Source organism: Haematobia irritans, chromosome 1 (genome assembly GCF_050003625.1).
Source record: "Haematobia irritans isolate KBUSLIRL chromosome 1, ASM5000362v1, whole genome shotgun sequence".
NCBI classification, from domain to species: Eukaryota; Metazoa; Arthropoda; class Insecta; order Diptera; family Muscidae; genus Haematobia; species Haematobia irritans.
In genome coordinates this window covers 203,302,814-203,321,653 of record NC_134397.1, presented here as the reverse complement: position 1 = coordinate 203,321,653, position 18,840 = coordinate 203,302,814, and the positions used below count along the sequence as shown (strand labels likewise).

The following is an 18,840-nucleotide window of genomic DNA, read 5'->3' as shown; positions in this document are numbered from 1 at the left end:
AAAAAAGAGTTCACTTTTCAATGACAAGTTGTCATTGAGATAAACATACACTGAAAAAATATTGACCTAATATGGAAGATTATGCAACTTAAATTTTAGGACTCGAAATTTACGCAATGTTAAGGACAAAATTCTTTAAAATAATGACATTTTAACTAAAAGAAAGTTTATAATCCTTGCTTCAAAATTTTTTTTTCATTAAATTTAGGACACAAATCTTGAAATTTTGCTCTCTGCTGAAGTTGTAGATCTTTGAGGTAAAGCAAATTTTCCTTAAAATAGAGAAAAACATTTTTAATTTAAAGAAATCGTCTTTAACTCAACTGACATATTGAATTTTTAAATTTAAGATAACATAAAATCGCTTCAAATATAGGCTAAGACTTATTTTAAGGATTTGGATCTTTGGTTTAAAGTTTTTTTAGCATAAAGAAAACTGTTTTTACTTTGAAGTACCTGGCATAATTTGGATTTTGAAATTGGAATTTGTTTGTACATAAATACCTTTATTAATATATCGCAAAAGGATAATAACAAATCGATGAATGAGATATGTATCCAATTTTAATTTTATTCATCCTAGATTTAAAGCCAGGGAGGTCGGTAAAAATGTATTTATTTTAAAGAAGCCACATCTTTGGCTCGGAATCAATACCAAAATCCTTAAGGGAAGGTCAAAATCTTTGGATCCCAGTAAACTTTTTTATGAGTATAGAAGCACTTACTACACAATGGGCACCTAACCTACGATACCTAACCTACCGGTGTAGCTCCTCTAGCCCCGTTCGAGTGCCCACTAATTTTTGATAATTATCAAAAATTTTTACTGGAGACGGTCGTTTACTCCAAAAAGCCAGCAAAAGAGAGCCAGAGTGAAATCAAATATGACATTTGAGAAATAGAGAAGTTGCAAGTTTTTGGTAGGATTTTTTTTCCCAGTAAAATCTTGCAAGAGTTGGCCATGTTAGGTTAGGTGGCAGCCCGATGTATCAGGCTCACTTAGACTATTCAGTCCATTGTGATACCACATTGGTGAACTTCTATCTTATCACTGAGTGCTGCCCGATTCCATGTTAAGCTCAATGACAAGGGCCTCCTTTTTATAGCCGAGTCCGAACGGTGTTCCACATTGAAGTGAAACCACTTAGAGATGCTTTGAAACCCTCAGAAATGTCACCAGCATTACTGAGATGGGATAATCCACCACTGAAAAACTTTTTGGTGTTCGGTCGAAGCAGGAATCGAACCCACGACCTTGTATATGCAAGGCGGGCATGCTAACCATTGCACCACGGTGGCTCCCATAAAAATTTTTGTTATTTTAATTGGCTGATGTTAAATTGGCACTGGATGGGTTCTCGTTCATTTCTGCTAATTTTAGGAAGGAGAAAAAAATCAATTTTTACTTTATTGCAAGTTTACGTTTTACTGGATTCTATGATAGGTTAGGTTAGGTGGCAGCCCGATGTATCAGGCTCACTTAGACTATTCAGTCCATTGTGATACCACATTGGTGAACTTCTCTCTTGTCACTGAGTGCTGCCCGATTCCATGTTAAGCTCAATGACAAGGGCCTCCTTTTTATAGCCGAGTCCGAACTGCGTTCAACATTGAAGTGAAACCACTTAGAGATGCTTTGAAACCCTCAGAAATGTCACCAGCATTACTGAGATGGGATAATCCACCACTGAAAAACTTTTTGGTGTTCGGTCGAAGCAGGAATCGAACCCACGACCTTGTATATGCAAGGCGGGCATGCTAACCATTGCACCACGGTGGCTCCCATAAAAATTTTTGTTATTTTAATTGGCTGATGTTAAATTGGCACTGGATGGGTTCTCGTACATTTCTGCTAATTTTAGGAAGGAGAAAAAAATCAATTTTTACTTTATTGCAAGTTTACGTTTTACTGGATTCTATGATAGGTTAGGTTAGGTGGCAGCCCGATATATCAGGCTCACTTAGACTATTCAGTCCATTGTGATACCACATTGGTGAACTTCTATCTTATCACTGAGTGCTGCCCGATTCCATGTTAAGCTCAATGACAAGGGCCTCCTTTTTATAGCCGAGTCCGAACGGTGTTCCACATTGCAGTGAAACCACTTAGAGAAGCTTTGAAACCCTCAGAAATGTCACCAGCATTACTGAGGTGGGATAATCCACCGCTGAAAAACTTTTTGGTGTTCGGTCGAAGCAGGAATCGAACCCACGACCTTGTGTATGCAAGGCGGGCGTGCTAACCATTGCACCACGGTGGCTCCCATAAATATTTTTGTTATTTTAATTGGCTGATGGTAAATTGGCACTGGATGGGTTCTCGTACATTTCTGCTAATTTTAGGAAGGAGAAAAAAATCAATTTTTACTTTATTGCAAGTTTACGTTTTACTGGATTCTATGATAGGTTAGGTTAGGTGGCAGGCCGATGTATCAGGCTCACATAGACTATTCAGTCCATTGTGATACCACATTGGTGAACTTCTATCTTATCACTGAGTGCTGCCCGATTCCATGTTAAGCTCAATGACAAGGGCCTCCTTTTTATAGCCGAGTCCGAACGGTGTTCCACATTGCAGTGAAACCACTTAGAGAAGCTTTGAAACCCTCAGAAATGTCACCAGCATTACTGAGGTGGGATAATCCACCGCTGAAAAACCTTATGGTGTTCGGTCGAAGCAGGAATCGAACCCACGACCTTTTGTATGCAAGGCGGGCATGCTAACCATTGCACCACGGTGGCTCCCATAATAATTATTGTTATTTTAATTGGATGATGGTAAATTGGCACTGGATGGGTTCTTGTTCATTTCTGCTTATTTTAGGAAGGAGAAAAAAATCAATTTTTACTTTATTGCAAGTTTACGTTTTAATGGATTTTATGATACAATAAATTGTTAAAATATCTCTTAATGTTAAAGGGACTGTTCCTTTATAGTTTTTGTGTTAATTTATAGAACATTTTTTGTAATAAAAAGACCTCACAAATGTATGCGACTTTTTTTGAGTTTGCGACTTTTTCAAAATTTCCAACGGTAACACTGCTTACCAACTAGATTCTCTTAGCTAGTAGTCTGTCTTCCACTTCATTTTAGCTTGACAATCATGCATCACTCTTTCATCCAAAGACAATAAACTTGAGGAAGATAGGAAATTGGCTTGCGTCATACCAAATGTTGCATTTACCATGTTAGTTCCATACATGTTCGTAATTTTTTTATTTGTTTTTCGTTTTTATTTTTTAAATGAAAACCCTAATTTTCCTAATGAAATAATGTTAAATTTTAGGCAACAACAAAAAAACTATATTTTCCCGTTTAAGGAAATTTATTTCGTGCACTTAATTTCTTTTTATTTGCATTTTAATGCTATGACAATACTTGTCGTATACGCGTTTGGTTCGAGTATGAAACTAACACGGTAAATGGTTTGATCTCCTCAGTAGCCAATTTCCTATCTTCCTCAAGTTTATTGTTTTTGCTTTCATCCCTAATAGTTCATGCTTCATACTTGTCGCATCAATCTCGTATTGCAAAAGAGTTCCAATGTATGAGTATAAAGTTGGATAAGTTGGATAAACCTGTTATGCGGCATAGAACAACTACTTGTTGCATATCCACTATGTTGTCTCACAAAGGAGTTGTGTATCCTAATAGAAGGATACAAAGGACAAAACCTTCGAACTTGTTACATCGAAATATATTTCTTTGACTAAGCATTCTATTATAATTCTATAGAAAGAAAGTTTCGATTATGAATTAATTTAAGATTTTTCTTTTTTTTTTTCATTTTAAAACGAAGTTACACTGGTATTTGCACAGTGATAATAACAATGAAAAAAATCCATTAACTGTAAACTTTGAAATTGTGTAAAAAATCTAAGAAACCCATTGTGGTTACATTTGATAGCGCCAATATATGACCATAAGCCTAGATAAGATAAAAAGCATACTTGATTAGAGTGCACCATCGTTATCTTAAGCAACAATGCATCTTTTTATGAATGATATAAAATTTTCCTAATTTATTAGATCTGCACCATCAAGGGAAATAATCCTACATCTGGTTAATGATTAATCTACTTGGATGACTTCAATCTTCGGTTAAATGGAGTCAAAAGATGAATCGATATGATCAACTTTTTTTTTAATAATTCTAAATAGGAATTGTGATTCTATCCCTTAGGTATCAAACAATGAATTCAATCATAATTGAGATTCATTACTCGAACATAAATCAAATCAACATTTTTTTTTTTTGGTATCTTTAACACATTTTGACATTTCTATTTCTCATTCAATTTAATAAGAATTTATCATATAAATATACATATGTACGTATTATAAGTATTCGAATGAAAATGTATTTCCCTGGAAAATTAGCCCGCAGTTTTACAATTCAATAAAGACGTTCTTAATCATCAATAAAAATATCTTCTTGCATTAATTGTCCATAAACACATTATCCCCCAGAGAACCTGTTCCACAGATGACAATCACGTGTCTCTATTGTATTAGAGAACCCATAAATAAATGCCCAGATATTACCCCAATCGTTTGACACACAGGATGAATTTCATAAAATTGTGTTCCTTACACAATAGGGGAAAATAAACGCTAGTCACTTTCATTTCGATTGATTTCCGTTTTAAAATTCGATATAAGATTCGATTATACCACAAACATAAACAAAGGCTCACAGATGCAGTAAGAACAACAACAACAAAACACGATTACATTTTGCCTCCAAAACGTTCTCAGTGATAGAGTGCGTGTGAGAGAGAGAGCGAGTAAGAGAATAGAAATGATGACACGGAGTGGTGATGTGGTGGTAATGACATTGCCGGTGTTGTAAATAAACAAAAGACCAACAAAAACTACATTGACAATGGGAGGAACAAAAGGCAATCTAACATTTTCCCCGAAAGTAATTTTCATGCCAACGTGGTAAATCGTTTTGGAAAATGGAATGTAAACACAAATCCCGAAATGTTCATCAACACCATCTCACTCAAACTAATCGTCACAGGTTTCGTATTTGTTCCAACTTCATTGTGGCATCTGTTCTGTAAGGCAACGAGACGAGTGTGTTCGTGTATGAGGGGTGTACAACTACAATTGTATATTTGTTCGTCCTTTGAGCCTTGCCATTGACTCCGGACATTTATTCAGACTAGACACGAAAATTATCCATCAATTTACTTTGTTAACCCAGTGTTTACTCCGACATAAACTCATTCTGTTGCTTTGTTGCACCTTTTTGTGTATTTAGCTTCATTGTAAGGAAGGGAATGCAAGCTGTTTGGTTGGAGCAAGGTAGAGAGAGCGAGAGAGTGAGTAAGACCTTATTGTGTATTCTATGCACGTCAAGTGCAAATACACTTTTACTTTAGGATGACATTAGAAAATCAATCAATTGACAAAGGATTTGAATTTTAGGATTTCTTTTACTTTTTTTTCTTATTAAATATTAAAAGATTTATTATTTCTATAAAGCATTTCAATGTGGCAACCGCAACAAATTCAAAAAAATATGATTTCCATTGATCTAAGAGTGAGATTCATAAGAATTTGTGGTAAAATTCAGTGTTGAAATTTTTCTTCTCATATTTACTTTTACAAAATAATCCAGATTATGGAGTAACGTTAAGAGATGATAAGAGATTCAATACTTTGGAAATGAAAGTACTCCATAATAGTATTGATGAATAATGATGATTGGAAACCTGCAAAAAAAGGGTTGCAAAAGATTTTTTAAGTGATGGCAATCGGGATTGATACGTAATTCAACAAAGTAAAGCGCTATAGTTTTTTAATATTATTATTAAAAAACTATATTATATATCATTCCCTTTGCAACAGGTTGGCTGATAAGTCCTCGGTCTGACACATAGATGGCGTCGCTAGTATTAAATGCATATTATTTTTATATAGTACCAACCTTAAATGATTCGTGTCAAAATTTGACGTCTGTAAGTCAATTAGTTTGTGAGATAGAGCGTCTTTTGTGAAACAACTTTTGTTATTGTGAAAAAAAATGGAAAAAAAGCAATTTCGTGTTTTGATAAAATACTGTATTCTGAAGGGAAAAAATACGGTGGAAGCAAAAACTTGGCTTGATAATGAGTTTCCGGACTCTGCCCCAGGGAAATCAACAATAATTGATTGGTATGCAAAATTCAAGCGTGGTGAAATGAGCACGGAGGACGGTGAACGCAGTTGACGCCCGAAAGAGGTTACCGACGAAAACATCAAAAAATCCACAAAATGATTTTGAATGAAAATGAAGTTGATCGAGATAGCAGAGGCCTTAAAGATATCAAAGGAACGTGTTGGTCGTATCATTCATCAATATTTGGATATGCGGAAGCTCTGTGCAAAATGGGTGCCGCGCGAGCTCACATTTGACCAAAAACAACAACGTGTTGATGATTCTGAGCGGTGTTTGCAGCTGTTAACTCGTAATACACCCGAGTTTTTTCGTCGATATGTGACAATGGATGAAACATGGCTCCATCACTACACTCCTGAGTCCAATCGGCAGTGGGCTAAGTGGACAGCGACCGGTGAACCGTCTCCGAAGCGTGGAAAGACTCAAAAGTCCGCTGGAAAAGTAATGGCCTCTGTTTTTTGGGATGCGCATGGAATAATTTTTATCGATTATCTTGAGAAGCGAAAAACCATCAACAGTGGCTATTATATGGCGTTATTGGAGCGTTTGAAGGTCGAAATCGCGGCAAAACAGCCCCATATGAAGAAGAAAAAAGTGTTGTTCCACCAAGACAACGCACCGTGCCACAAGTCATTGAGAACGATGGCAAAAATTCATGAATTGGGCTTCGAATTGCTTCCCCACCCACCGTATTCTCCAGATCTGGCCCCCAGCGACTTTTTCTTGTTCTCAGACCTCAAAAGGATGCTCACGGGGAAAAAAATTGGCTGCAATGAAGCGGTGATCGCCGAAACTGAAGCCTATTTTGAGGCAAAATCGAAGGAGTTCTACCAAAATGGTATCAAAAAATTGGAAGGTCGTTATAATCGTTGTATCGCTATTAAAGGGAACTATGTTGAATAATAAAAACGAATTTTGACAACAACAAAAAATGTGTTTTTCTTTGTTAGACCTGGGACTTATCAGCCAACCTGTTAACACACCAAAATATTGCTCTAAGACCCCATAAAGTATATATAGTCTGGGTCACGGTGACATTCTGAGTCGATCTAAGCATGTCCGTCCGTCCGTCCGTCTGTTGATATTACGCTAACTTCCGAACGAAACAAGCTATCGACTTGAAACTTAGTATAAGTAGTTGTTATTGATGTAGGTCGGATGCTATTGGAAATGGGCCATATCGGACCACTTTTACGTATATTGGCTTGCGGAGCCTCTTGGAGCAGCAACATTCATCCGATCCGGTTGAAATTTGGTACGCGGTGTTAGTATATGGTCTCCATGCAACCACACAAAAATTTGTCTATATCGGTCTATAATTATATATAGCCCCCATATAAACCGATCCCCAGATTTGAACTCCGGAGCCTCTTTGAGGAGCAAAATTTATCCGATCCGGTTGGAATTTGATACGTGGTGTTAGTATATGGTCTCTAACAACCATGCAAAAATTTGTCTATATCGGTCTATAATTATATATAGCCCCATATAAACCGATCCCCAGATTTGTACTCGGGGGCCTCTGGAGCTTCTTGGAGGAGCAAACTTCATCCGATTCGGTTGAAATTTGGTACATTGTGTTAGTATATGGCCGATAACAACCATGCCAAACTTGGCTTTCAGATACATAAATCGATCCCCAGACAGACAAAACCGAGAGCATGTTTACGATATTTTTATTTAGGGTTTCAAAAAATTTTGAACAATAGACGGATCATTTTGAAAATTTCAGGGAATGCTATTTATTATGTTAGTAGTAAAATTTAGCAAGCAGAAAAAAATAAACTTAACTAGAATTAACAAATTCACAGGAAAAATAAGGCAGCAGTATTCACTCAGTAAGACAGTATATGTTTGGTATCAGTACGGAATCCACAATCCTTTGTTTTTAATCACTTTTTTCATACGTCTAGGCATGCTTTCAACTACATTTTGTATGATTTCACTTGGAATATTTTGCCACTCTAATTGTACTCGGTTCCAAAGTTCTTCCATGTTACTTGGCACTCGTTCATACTGCGCCAATCGCCTCTTGACCACAGCCTATAAATTTTCGATAGGATTGAGGTCTGGGCTTTGTGCTGGCCACTGCATTAACTCAAAGTTTTGTTCCAAGAGCCAGCGTTGCACAATTTTCGCTGTATGCTTTGGGTCTCCGTCTTGCTGGAAAACCACTTCCTCTTCAGGGTAGGCGCTTCTATCCACAAACTCCTGTAAATTTGTTTCGAGGATACGGAGATAGCTCTCCTTGTTCATTATCCCTTCAATTTTTACCAGTGGTCCCAAATGCCACCATGTGAAACACCCCCAAACCATTAAGCTGCCACCACCATGTTTGACGGTTTGTTTTACATGGTGTTTTTGAATACGCTCATGAGGTCTATGCCAAAAATATTCTTTCCCATCACTCTGGAAACGATTAATTTTTGTTTCGTCGGACCAAATTACCCGTTTCCAATCTTCCTCCGTCCAATTCATGTGACTTTTACAGAACTTGAGTCTGTATTTTATGTTTTTTATCAGATAGAGCTGGCTTTTTCTTCTTAAGTGATGAAACGTATCCAAGTCTGTGAAGCGCTCTACGAGCAGTTGGTGCACTTACGTTCTTTCTTATTGCTAAAGCAGCCTGTTTATGTGTTTTGCAGCTTTTGTTTCGTATTTGACGTAACATCAAACGAGCATCTGAGTCATTTAACAGCCTTGGGCGACCACCAGAATTCGGCACAGGAGCAACATTTCTTCGTTTCTGTACAGCTATTACGGTGCGTTGACTCACGTTCAGTTCTTTAGCAATAACACGTGACGATTTTCCACTATTAGTCAAGGTGACTATATTATTTTCCACATCTATTGCGATTTTTCTCATTTTTATACCCTCCACCATAGGATGGCGGGTATATTAACTTTGTCATTCCGTTTGTAACACATCGAAATATTGCTCTAAGACCCCATAAAGTATATATATTCTGGGTCGTTGTGAAATTCTGAGTCGATCTGAGCATGTCCGTCCGTCCGTCCGTCCGTCTGTTGAAATCACGCTAACTTTCGAACGAAACAAGCTATCGACTTGAAACTTGGCACAAGTAGTTGTCATTGATGTAGGTCGGATGGTATTGAAAATGGGCCATATCGGTCCACTTTTACGTATAGCCCCCATATAAACGGACCCCCAAATTTGGCTTGCGAGGCCTCTAAGAGAAGCAAATTTCATTCGATCCGGCTGAAATTTTGTACATGGTGTTAGTATATGGTCTCTAACAACCATGCAGAAATTGGTCCACATCGGTCCATAATTATATATAGCCCCCATATAAACCGATCCCCCGATTTGGCTTGCGAGGCCTCTAAGAGAAGCAAATTTCGTCCGATCCGTCTGAAATTTGGTACATGGTGTTAGTATATGGTCTCTAAAAACCATGCAAAAATTGGTCCACATCGGTCCATAATTATATATAGCCCCCATATAAACCGATCTCCCGATTTGGCTTGCGAGGCCTCTAAGATTTCATCTGATCCGGCTGAAATTTGGTACATGGTGTAAAAATTGGTCCACATCGGTCCATAATTATATATAGCCCCCATATAAACCGATCACCAGATTTGACCTCCGGAGCCTCTTGGAAGACCAAAATTCATCTGATTCAGTTGAAATTTGGTACGTGGTGTTAATATATGGCCTAAAACTCCCATACAAAAATTGATCGAAATCGGTCCATAATTATATATAGGCGCCATATAAACCGATCCCCAGATTTGACCTCCAGAGCCCCTTGGAAGAGCAAAATTCTTTCCATTCGGTTGAAATTTGGTACGTGATGTTAGTATATGGTATCCAACAACCATGCAGGAATTGGTTCCTATCAGCCCATAATTTTATATAGCTCCCATATAAACCGATCCCCAGATTTGACCTCCGGTGCCTTTTGAAGAAGCAAAATTCATCCGATCTGCTTGAAATTTGGTACGTGGTGATCGTATATGATATTTAACAACCATGCCAAAAGTGGTCCATATCAGTCCATAATCATATATAGCCCCATATAAACCGATCCCGAGATTTGGTTTTGGAGCCTCTTGGATGAGCAAATTTCATCCGAGTGTGTTGAAATTTAGTACATTGTGCTAGTATATGGTACATTGTGCAACGATGCCTAACTAGGTCCATATCGGTCTATAGTTATATATATCCCTCAGATAAATCGATTGTGGATGACAGTCTTTCTTAGAAGTTTCTACGCAATCCATGGTGGAGGGTATATAAGATTCGGCCTGGCCGAACTTACGGCCGTATATACTTGTTTTAATTACTTTATTTTAACGCACCTTAATCTCCAAAATTAACGAACACAATAATACCGAAATTCACTGAAGAATGCTACAAGCAAACAGAATGCCCTACATTTGCCTAACGGTACATTTCCATATCATTGGAAATGCGTAGCCTACTTAGCTTAACAAACGTTCAAAACTGAGTGCATAGGGTTTCCCTATATTTTTTCTGCAATTCGCTGGTGTTGCCATGTTTATTTTTTCGTACATTATTATATTGCATATGTAATGAAGTATAAGCGCTGAAAATTTCAACGAGATCCGACAATTATTTAAAAATATATGACACTAGAAGTAAAAATGTTTAAAATATGCACTCGGTTTTGATCGCCCGTGTAGGTCCCATATAAACGACCCCCATATATCAATTCTGGCTCTCTAACTACCTCTACTTGTAGACTTCCCTATTTATACCTTTTTAATATATACCACGTATGGACTAACTTATAAGATGTTTTAAGATACCTGGTCATCGGTAAGTATCACCACAATCACAATCATTAGTAGAAGTTTCGAGGCAATCCATGGTGGAGGGTACATAAGATTCAGCCTGGCCGAACTTACGGCCATATACTCCTACTATATTAAATTTTTACTATGAACTGTAAAATGTGTCTTATTGAAGACTTAAAGAACAATGCTTCTTATAAACAAAATGGACTGTGTTGTTGGCTCAGAAATAATTTTTATTATTGAAAAAAAGTGAAAATTTTGTAACAAACGAATTTTTTTGGTGATAAAAGTTTAAAATTTTGAAGTAATTCAAAAACCTCTAACAAAAGAAAAACGTTTTCGGTACACGTTTTCCAAACGTTTTTTATTTTCTTTGCGTGTACTTGCTTCAATTCTGCACTTCTTTCACTAGGAATCACTACCAAAAGCAGTACACTGAAAAAACAGTGAACCCACCAGGAAGAAAACTTTTGATTAATTTTAGAAAATTTTGAATAGTTTTAGAAATTTTTAACTAAACAGTATTACAAGCGCTGGCATCACGCCGATATCACAAAAATAAGTAAATATTTTTCGACAAATTCAAGAAAATTTATTAGACATAAATAATTTTTTTCACTTTTTAAAGAAAATTTTGCAGTTTGAAGGAAAAAATTGGAATTCAAAATTGCAAGAATGTCTTTAGTGACATACGAAGTTCATGATGGACGCTGTTGTAGTAAAATTTACAAATTTAAAGAAATAATGAACTATTTTGTGAGAAGTACGAATTTAGTAAAACTTTTTACTTCATTTGTGTATATTTTTTCCCGTCTTTTAGTTCATTTAACTAACGCACGCAAAAAATTATTAGAGTAAATGAAACTTTCTCCAAATATAATAATAATATGAACTAAAATATAGTTAAATTGGCTTTAGTGAAATAGTGAGTTCACTTTTTTTTTAGTGTAGTGTAAAGACATGCATTTTTCAGTGTACGAAGGCTACCAAACCCTTTTAGGAATATTGAATTACCACTCATTGTTTTGGCTAAAATGTCAAGTGTTAACTAGCATTTATTTAATTATACATAATAGTTTAATAATTTTTAATTAAATATTACCTATTACCAATATAATGATTTAATTATAGCTGCCATATGAATATCATGACCCAGAAGTGTAAATAAAAGGATACCTCCTAAATGATTTGCCTTAGAGTAAAGGAAAGACATTCGTAAGGTTATAACCTGGAAAAGGAAAGAGTTAAAAAAATTTCGAAAGTGAAATTAAAATATCAAAAAGAAAAAATAAAAAATTAAAAAAATACTACTTTAATTTTTAGCCCAAATGGCTGAGGTGGAAAGATATTTCGAGGATTTCATAAAACTTCCCAATTTCCTATTAACCACATTGGGAATAGATTTTGTGCAAAGGCCGCGTATGTGCTTATTGGGATTTCTAATGAAAATCTATTTCGTGCTAACTCTAATGTGTTGTGTCTATTGTACCTATTTTGTGGCTGATGAGACCTTGGATGAGATACTTGAGGGGGCCCATAATTTGCCATTATTACTGAGATTATTCAACGATTTGAATTACAATGCTATTGGTATTTTGAAAAGCTATTATTTCATACGTCATTTAAAGGAACAAAGGAATCTCTATGGGAAATTCGAAAAGATTTTTCCCAAATCTCTAGAAGATCGTTTTGCCTATAGGGTAAATGAAAATTTCTGGCCCAAATGGATTACCACAATTCTGTATATGTATTTCTGTGCTACGGCTGTTATACTTTTTTCACCCCTGGTCGAAAGTCTCATAGAATATGCAGTGGCACTAATTAAAATGGGTTATACGGAAGCTCCTTTTACCTATCACAAATTATATGAGGAACAATCCTATGTTATTGATCATCATAGTCCTTTGGCTTATATACTCATCTATTCCATGGAAGTAATGAATAGCCACTATGCTATAGTCTTCAATATTTGTCCCGATATCTGGTTGGTGGGCTATGCCATTCAGTTGTGCATGCATTTCGATTATATTTCTCGTAATCTGGAGAATTATGAACCGAAGGAAGAAAAATCCAATGAAGACTCGTCAATTATTGCTGGTTTGGTAAAGAAGCATCAGATTCTATTGGAGTAAGTAAAACCAAAAACCAATTGAGAAATATATTTTATTGTGGAATTTCCTAAACATTGGGGTTTATATGAAGATCCGATATAGGTCAAATACGCGTTGTTTTGTTTGACAGATTGTTGACAAGTTCTCCTTTCGAGTAATGCCTCCAATTCAGCATATTTTAACTGCTTCCGCTGTCCTGGATTTTTTTGACTTCCACATCAAATTCATTCTCTACGACTTTAACGGAGGAACTCAAACTTTCAAGATTTTTTCCCTAATTTTAATGAAATTTTTGAAGCAAATATTGTAAATTTTCTTTTAATTAAAATTTCATTATTTTGAAAGAAATTTGTCCTTAATATTGTGTAAATTGCGTATCCTAAAATTCAGGTTGCGTAATCTTCTATATTAGGACAATATTTTTTTCAGTATATGGGAAAAAAATAGTAACTAATGATGGACTATACTTCGAATGATTAACCTGTCTGCTGCGCGTCCTAAAATATGTTTTTTATGTTTCAAACAAACAAAACTTTAAATCAATAAATAAATTTTTTGCGCGACGAAAAATACAACAAAATTTGTTGGCAAAAATGACCTATTTTCTACATTCAGAACTGGGAGCCACCGTGGTGCAATGGTTAGCATGCCTGCCTTGCATACACAACGTCGTGGGTTCGATTCCTGCCCACCTCAGTAATGCTGGTGACATTTCTGAGGGTTTCAAAGCTTCTCTAAGTGGTTTCACTGGAATGTGGAACGCCGTTCGGACTCGGCTATAAAAAGGAGGTCCCTTGTCATTGAGCTTAACATGGAATCGGGCAGCACTCAGTGATAAGAGTTCACCACTGTGGTATCACAATTGACTGAATAGTCTAAGTGAGCCTGATACATCGGGCTGCCACATAACCTAACCTAACCCAAAATTCAGAATGTTTTTGATTCTATATATAGCATGGTTTTTCGATATTTAATATTGGAGTTTAATTTTTATTTCTAGGGTTATTTTAAGAAAAACGAATTTTCATGTGGCCAGTGGTGAATTCAAAAACTTGATAAGCGATGGCAACACTACACCATTTTCCGCCAAGGAATAACAATCACGGCTCCCACTAGAGCCAAAAATAATCTACCAAAATTTAGAGAAAATTTTACCAAAAAAATAACAAAAAAAAATCTTATTTTGCAAATTTTTATTTCTATAGAAAATTTTGTCAAAATTTTATTTCTATAGAAAATTTTGTCGAAATTTTATTTCTATAGAAAATTTTCTCAAAATTTTATTTCTATAGAAAATTTTGTCAAAATTTTATTTTTTTACAGAAAATTTTAATTTCTATAGGAAATTTTCCACAGGAAATATTAGAAAATTTTATTTCTATAGGAAATTTTGTCAAAATTTTATTTCTATAGAAAATTTTGTCAAAAATATATTTCCATTGAAAATTGTGTCAAAATTTTATTTCTATAGAAAATTTGCCAAAAATTTCATTTCTATAAAACTTTTATCAAATTTTATTTCTATAGCAAAATTTGTCAAAATTGTATTTCTATAGAAAATTTTCTCCAAATTTTGTTTGTATAGAAAATTTTGTCAAAATTTTATTTCTAAAGAAAATTTTATCAAACTTTTATTTCTATACAAAATTTTGACAAAATTTTATTTCTATACAAAATTTTGTCTAAATTTTTATAGACAATTTTGTGAAAATTTTACTTCTATAACAAGTTTTGTCAGCATTTTATTTCTATAGAAAATTTTGTCAGCATTTTATTTCTATAGAAAATTTTGTCAAAAGTTTTTTTTTTCTATAGAAACTATTGTCAAAAGTTATTTTTTTTATAGAAAATTTTGTAAAAATTTATTTCTATAGGATATTTTGTCAAAATTTTATTTTTATAGACAGTTTTGTCAAAATTTTATTTCTATAAAAAGTTTTGTCAAAGTTTTATTTCTATAAAAAGTTTTGTCTGCATTTTATTTCTATTGAAAATTGTGTCAAAATTTTATTTCTATTGAAAAATTTGTCAAAATTTTATTTCTATTGAAAATTTGCCAAAATTTTATTTCTGTAGAAAATTTTCTCAAAATTGCTTTTCTACAGAAAATTTTCTCAAAATTTTATTTCTTTACCAAAATTTGTCAAAATTGTATTTCTCTAAAAAATTTTCTCCAAATTTTATTTGTATAGAAATTTTTTTCAAAATTTTATTTTTAAAGAAAATTTTGTCAAACTTTTATTTCTATACAAAATTTTGTTAAAATTTTATTTCTATAGAAAATTTTGTGAAAATTTTTTTCTATAGAAAATTTTGTCGAAATTTTATTTCTATAGAAAATTTTCTCAAAATTTTATTTCGATAGAAATTTTTCTCAAAGTTTTATTTCTATAGAAAATTTTCTCAAAATTTTATTTCTATAGAAAATTTTGTCCAAAGTCTTTTTTTCTATAGAAAATTTTTATTTCTATAGGAAATATTAGAAAATTTTATTTCTATAGGAAATTTTGTCAAAATTTTATTTTTATAGACAATTTTGTCAAAATTTTATTTCTATAGAAAATTTTGCCAAAATTATATTTCTATTGAAAATTGTGTCAAAATTTTATTTCTATAGAAAATTTCCTCAAAATGTTATTTCTATAGAAAATTTTATAAAAATTTTATTTCTATACAAAATTTTGTTAATCTTTTATTTCTATAGAAAACTTTGTCGAAATTTTATTTCTATAGAAAATTTTGTCGAAATTTTATTTCTATAAAAAATTTTGTCAAAATTTTATTTCTATAGAAAATTTTGTCAAAATGTTATTTCTATAGAAAATTTTGTCAAAGTTTTTTTTTTCTAAAGAAAATTTTGTCAAATTTTATATCTATAGGAAATTTGGTCAAAATTTTATTTTTATAGACATTTTTGTGAAAATTTTATTTCTATAGGAAATTTTGTCAAAATTTTATTTTTATAGACAATTTTGTCAAAATTTTATTTCTATAAAAAGTTTTGTCAGCATTTTATTTCTATAGAAAAATTTTTCAAAACTTTATTTCTATTGAAAATTTGCCAAAATTTTATTTCTATTGAGAATTTGTCAAAATTTTATTTCTATAGAAAATTTTCTCAAAATTGCTTTTCTATACAAAATTTTCTCAAAATTTTATTTCTATAGCAAAATTTGTCAAAATTGTATTTCTATAGAAAATTTTCTCCAAATTTTATTTGTATAGAAAATTTTGTCAAAATTTTATTTTTAAAGAAAATTTTGTCAAACTTTTATTTCTATAGAAAATTTTGTGAAAATTTTATTTCTATAGAAAATTTTATTTCTATAGAAAATTTTGTTGAAATTTTATTTCTATAGAAAACTTTGTCAAAATTTTATTTCTATAGAAAATTTTGTCAAAATTTTATTTCTATAGAAAATTTTGTCAAAGTTTTTTTTTTCTATAGAAAATTTTGTCAAATTTTATATCTATAGGAAATTTTGTCAAAATTTTATTTTTATACACTTTTTGTGAAAATTTTATTTCTATAGGAAATTTTGTCAAAATTTTATTTTTATAGACAATTTTGTCAAAATTTTATTTCTATAAAAAGTTTTGTCAGCATTTTATTTCTATAGAAAAATTTTTCAAAATTTTATTTCTATTGAAAATTTGCCAAAATTTTATTTCTATAGAAAATTTTCTCAAAATTTTATTTCAATAGTAAAATTTGGGCAAAGCCCTATAGGCTGCAAGATGGTTGGATGGTCGCACGTTTCGGAATTACCACATTCCTCATCAGCATCCTCTACTTGCAGCAAAACGTTCAACCAATTATCAGAATAAATTCTGGTAGTTCACTAAACCCAAAGTGAACCACACTTGAACCTTCCGAAAAAACGTTTCGGCTTTTCCGAAATAAATCTTTGTACAAACAATTCTCGTTTCCTTTGCCAATTTCAAATCATCGATTTGAGTGCAATTGGATTGAGTGCAATTCCTCTTCTTTGTTCGACAATAACAATCCAAAAAAATGTAAGTTGCATAATGGTTAGGTTAGGTTAGGTTAGGTGGCAGCCCGATGTATCAGACTCACTTAGACTATTCAGTCCATTGTGATACCACATTGGTGAACTTCTCTCTTATCACTGAGTGCTGCCCGATTCCATGTTAAGCTCAATGACAAGGGACCTCCTTTTTATAGCCGAGTCCGAACGGTGTTTCACATTGCAGTGAAACCCCTTAGAGAAGTTTTGAAACCCTCAGAAATGTCACCAGCATTACTGAGGTGGGATAATCCACCGCTGAAAAACTTTTTGGTGCTCGGTCGAAGCAGGAATTGAACCCACGACCTTGTGTATGCAAGGCGGGCATGCTAACCATTGCACCACGGTGGCTCCCTAATCGTTGCATAATCGTTAGGTCTCAACGCTTTTTGGCCAACTTTGAGCTTTCGGCAATCGAAACTGTGCTTCCATGGTATTATCGACATTTGGCCGACCAACCTATCTGCCTTTAAATCTAGGACCAATTAAAATAAAATTAGGATACAGATCTCATTTATCAAATTTTCATTCTCTTTTCGCGGTTTATTAATAAAGGTACTCACGTACAAACAAATTCCAGTTGTAAAATCCAAATTATAACGGATACTTCAAAGTAAAAATTTGTTCTTAATTCCAAAAAACCTTTAAACCAAAGACGCAAAATCCTCAAAATAAGTCTTAGTCTATATTTGAAGAGTTTTTATCTTAAATCTAAAGTTTCAATATTTCTGTTAATTTAAGGACAATTTCTTTAAATCAAAAATGTATTTCTTTATTTTAAGGAAAATTTTCCGTAGTTCAAAGGCATGCGACTTTAACGGAGGGATGCAAATTTACAAAATGTGTGTCCCCTATTTAATGAAAAAAATTTAAGTAGAGATTATAAACTTTGTTTTAATTAAAATGTCATTATTTTAAATAAATTTGTCCTTAATATTTTATAAATTGAGCATCCTAAAATTAAGGTTGCATAATCTTTAACTCACGTAAATATTTTTTTTTTTTTTGTTGAGTGTATATGTTTTTTTATTATTTGTTTTTTATATTTGTTATCAAAATCAAATTCAAACAGAGTTATGAAATTATGTCCATCATTATATTTTTTGCAGAATGGCAGAAGACTTAAAAGAAATTTTCAGTTTACTTGTTCTGGTCATGCTTTTCTCCACTGTGGCTACTCTCTTTTGTGCTGCAGTTTATTTACTAACGCAAGGACTAAGTAAAGATGTCATTGGATATATGGCATTTCTACCCACTAGTTTGGGTCAATATTTTATGGTTTGCTATTATGGTCAACAAATTATAAATAAGGTAAACTAAATAAAGTAAGAATTCTTTATTAAAAAATAATATTTGTCATCATTTTAGAGTTTGGAAATTGGAGAAGCAGCCTATAGTCAAACCTGGTATAATGGCTGTCAAAGTTACAAGAAATCGATATTAGCCATTCTGGGTCGTTCACAACGTCAATGTGAAATAAATGCTGGAGGTTTTCAGACTACTAACCTCAAGGGGTTTGAATCGGTATGTGTGGGATTTTTGTTTTGATTTTAAATAATTTGAAATTGTATAAATTTCACAGGTTATGCGCATGACCTTTCAACTTTTTACACTATGGAGGACTATGATGGAACCTAATTGAAGGAGTTGTATTTCAGATAAAATTATGTGTAATCAAAATATATGCAAATAAAAGTTTATGAGAACGATATAAATCGCACCTTAAAGGGTAGCTGATATGTAATGCAA

General features: G+C 33.2%; 1 protein-coding gene across 1 annotated transcript; it reads left to right on the top strand.

Moving 5' to 3' along the window:
* Nucleotides 1-12,168: 12,168 nt before the first annotated feature.
* Nucleotides 12,169-18,840, top strand: LOC142222451 (odorant receptor 49a-like). Its single transcript, XM_075292595.1, has 4 exons — nt 12,169-13,080; nt 18,201-18,402; nt 18,460-18,615; nt 18,674-18,840. The coding sequence occupies exons 1-4, from the start codon at nt 12,281-12,283 to the stop codon at nt 18,731-18,733; spliced, it is 1,218 nt and encodes a 405-aa protein (XP_075148710.1). The 5' UTR covers nt 12,169-12,280; the 3' UTR covers nt 18,734-18,840.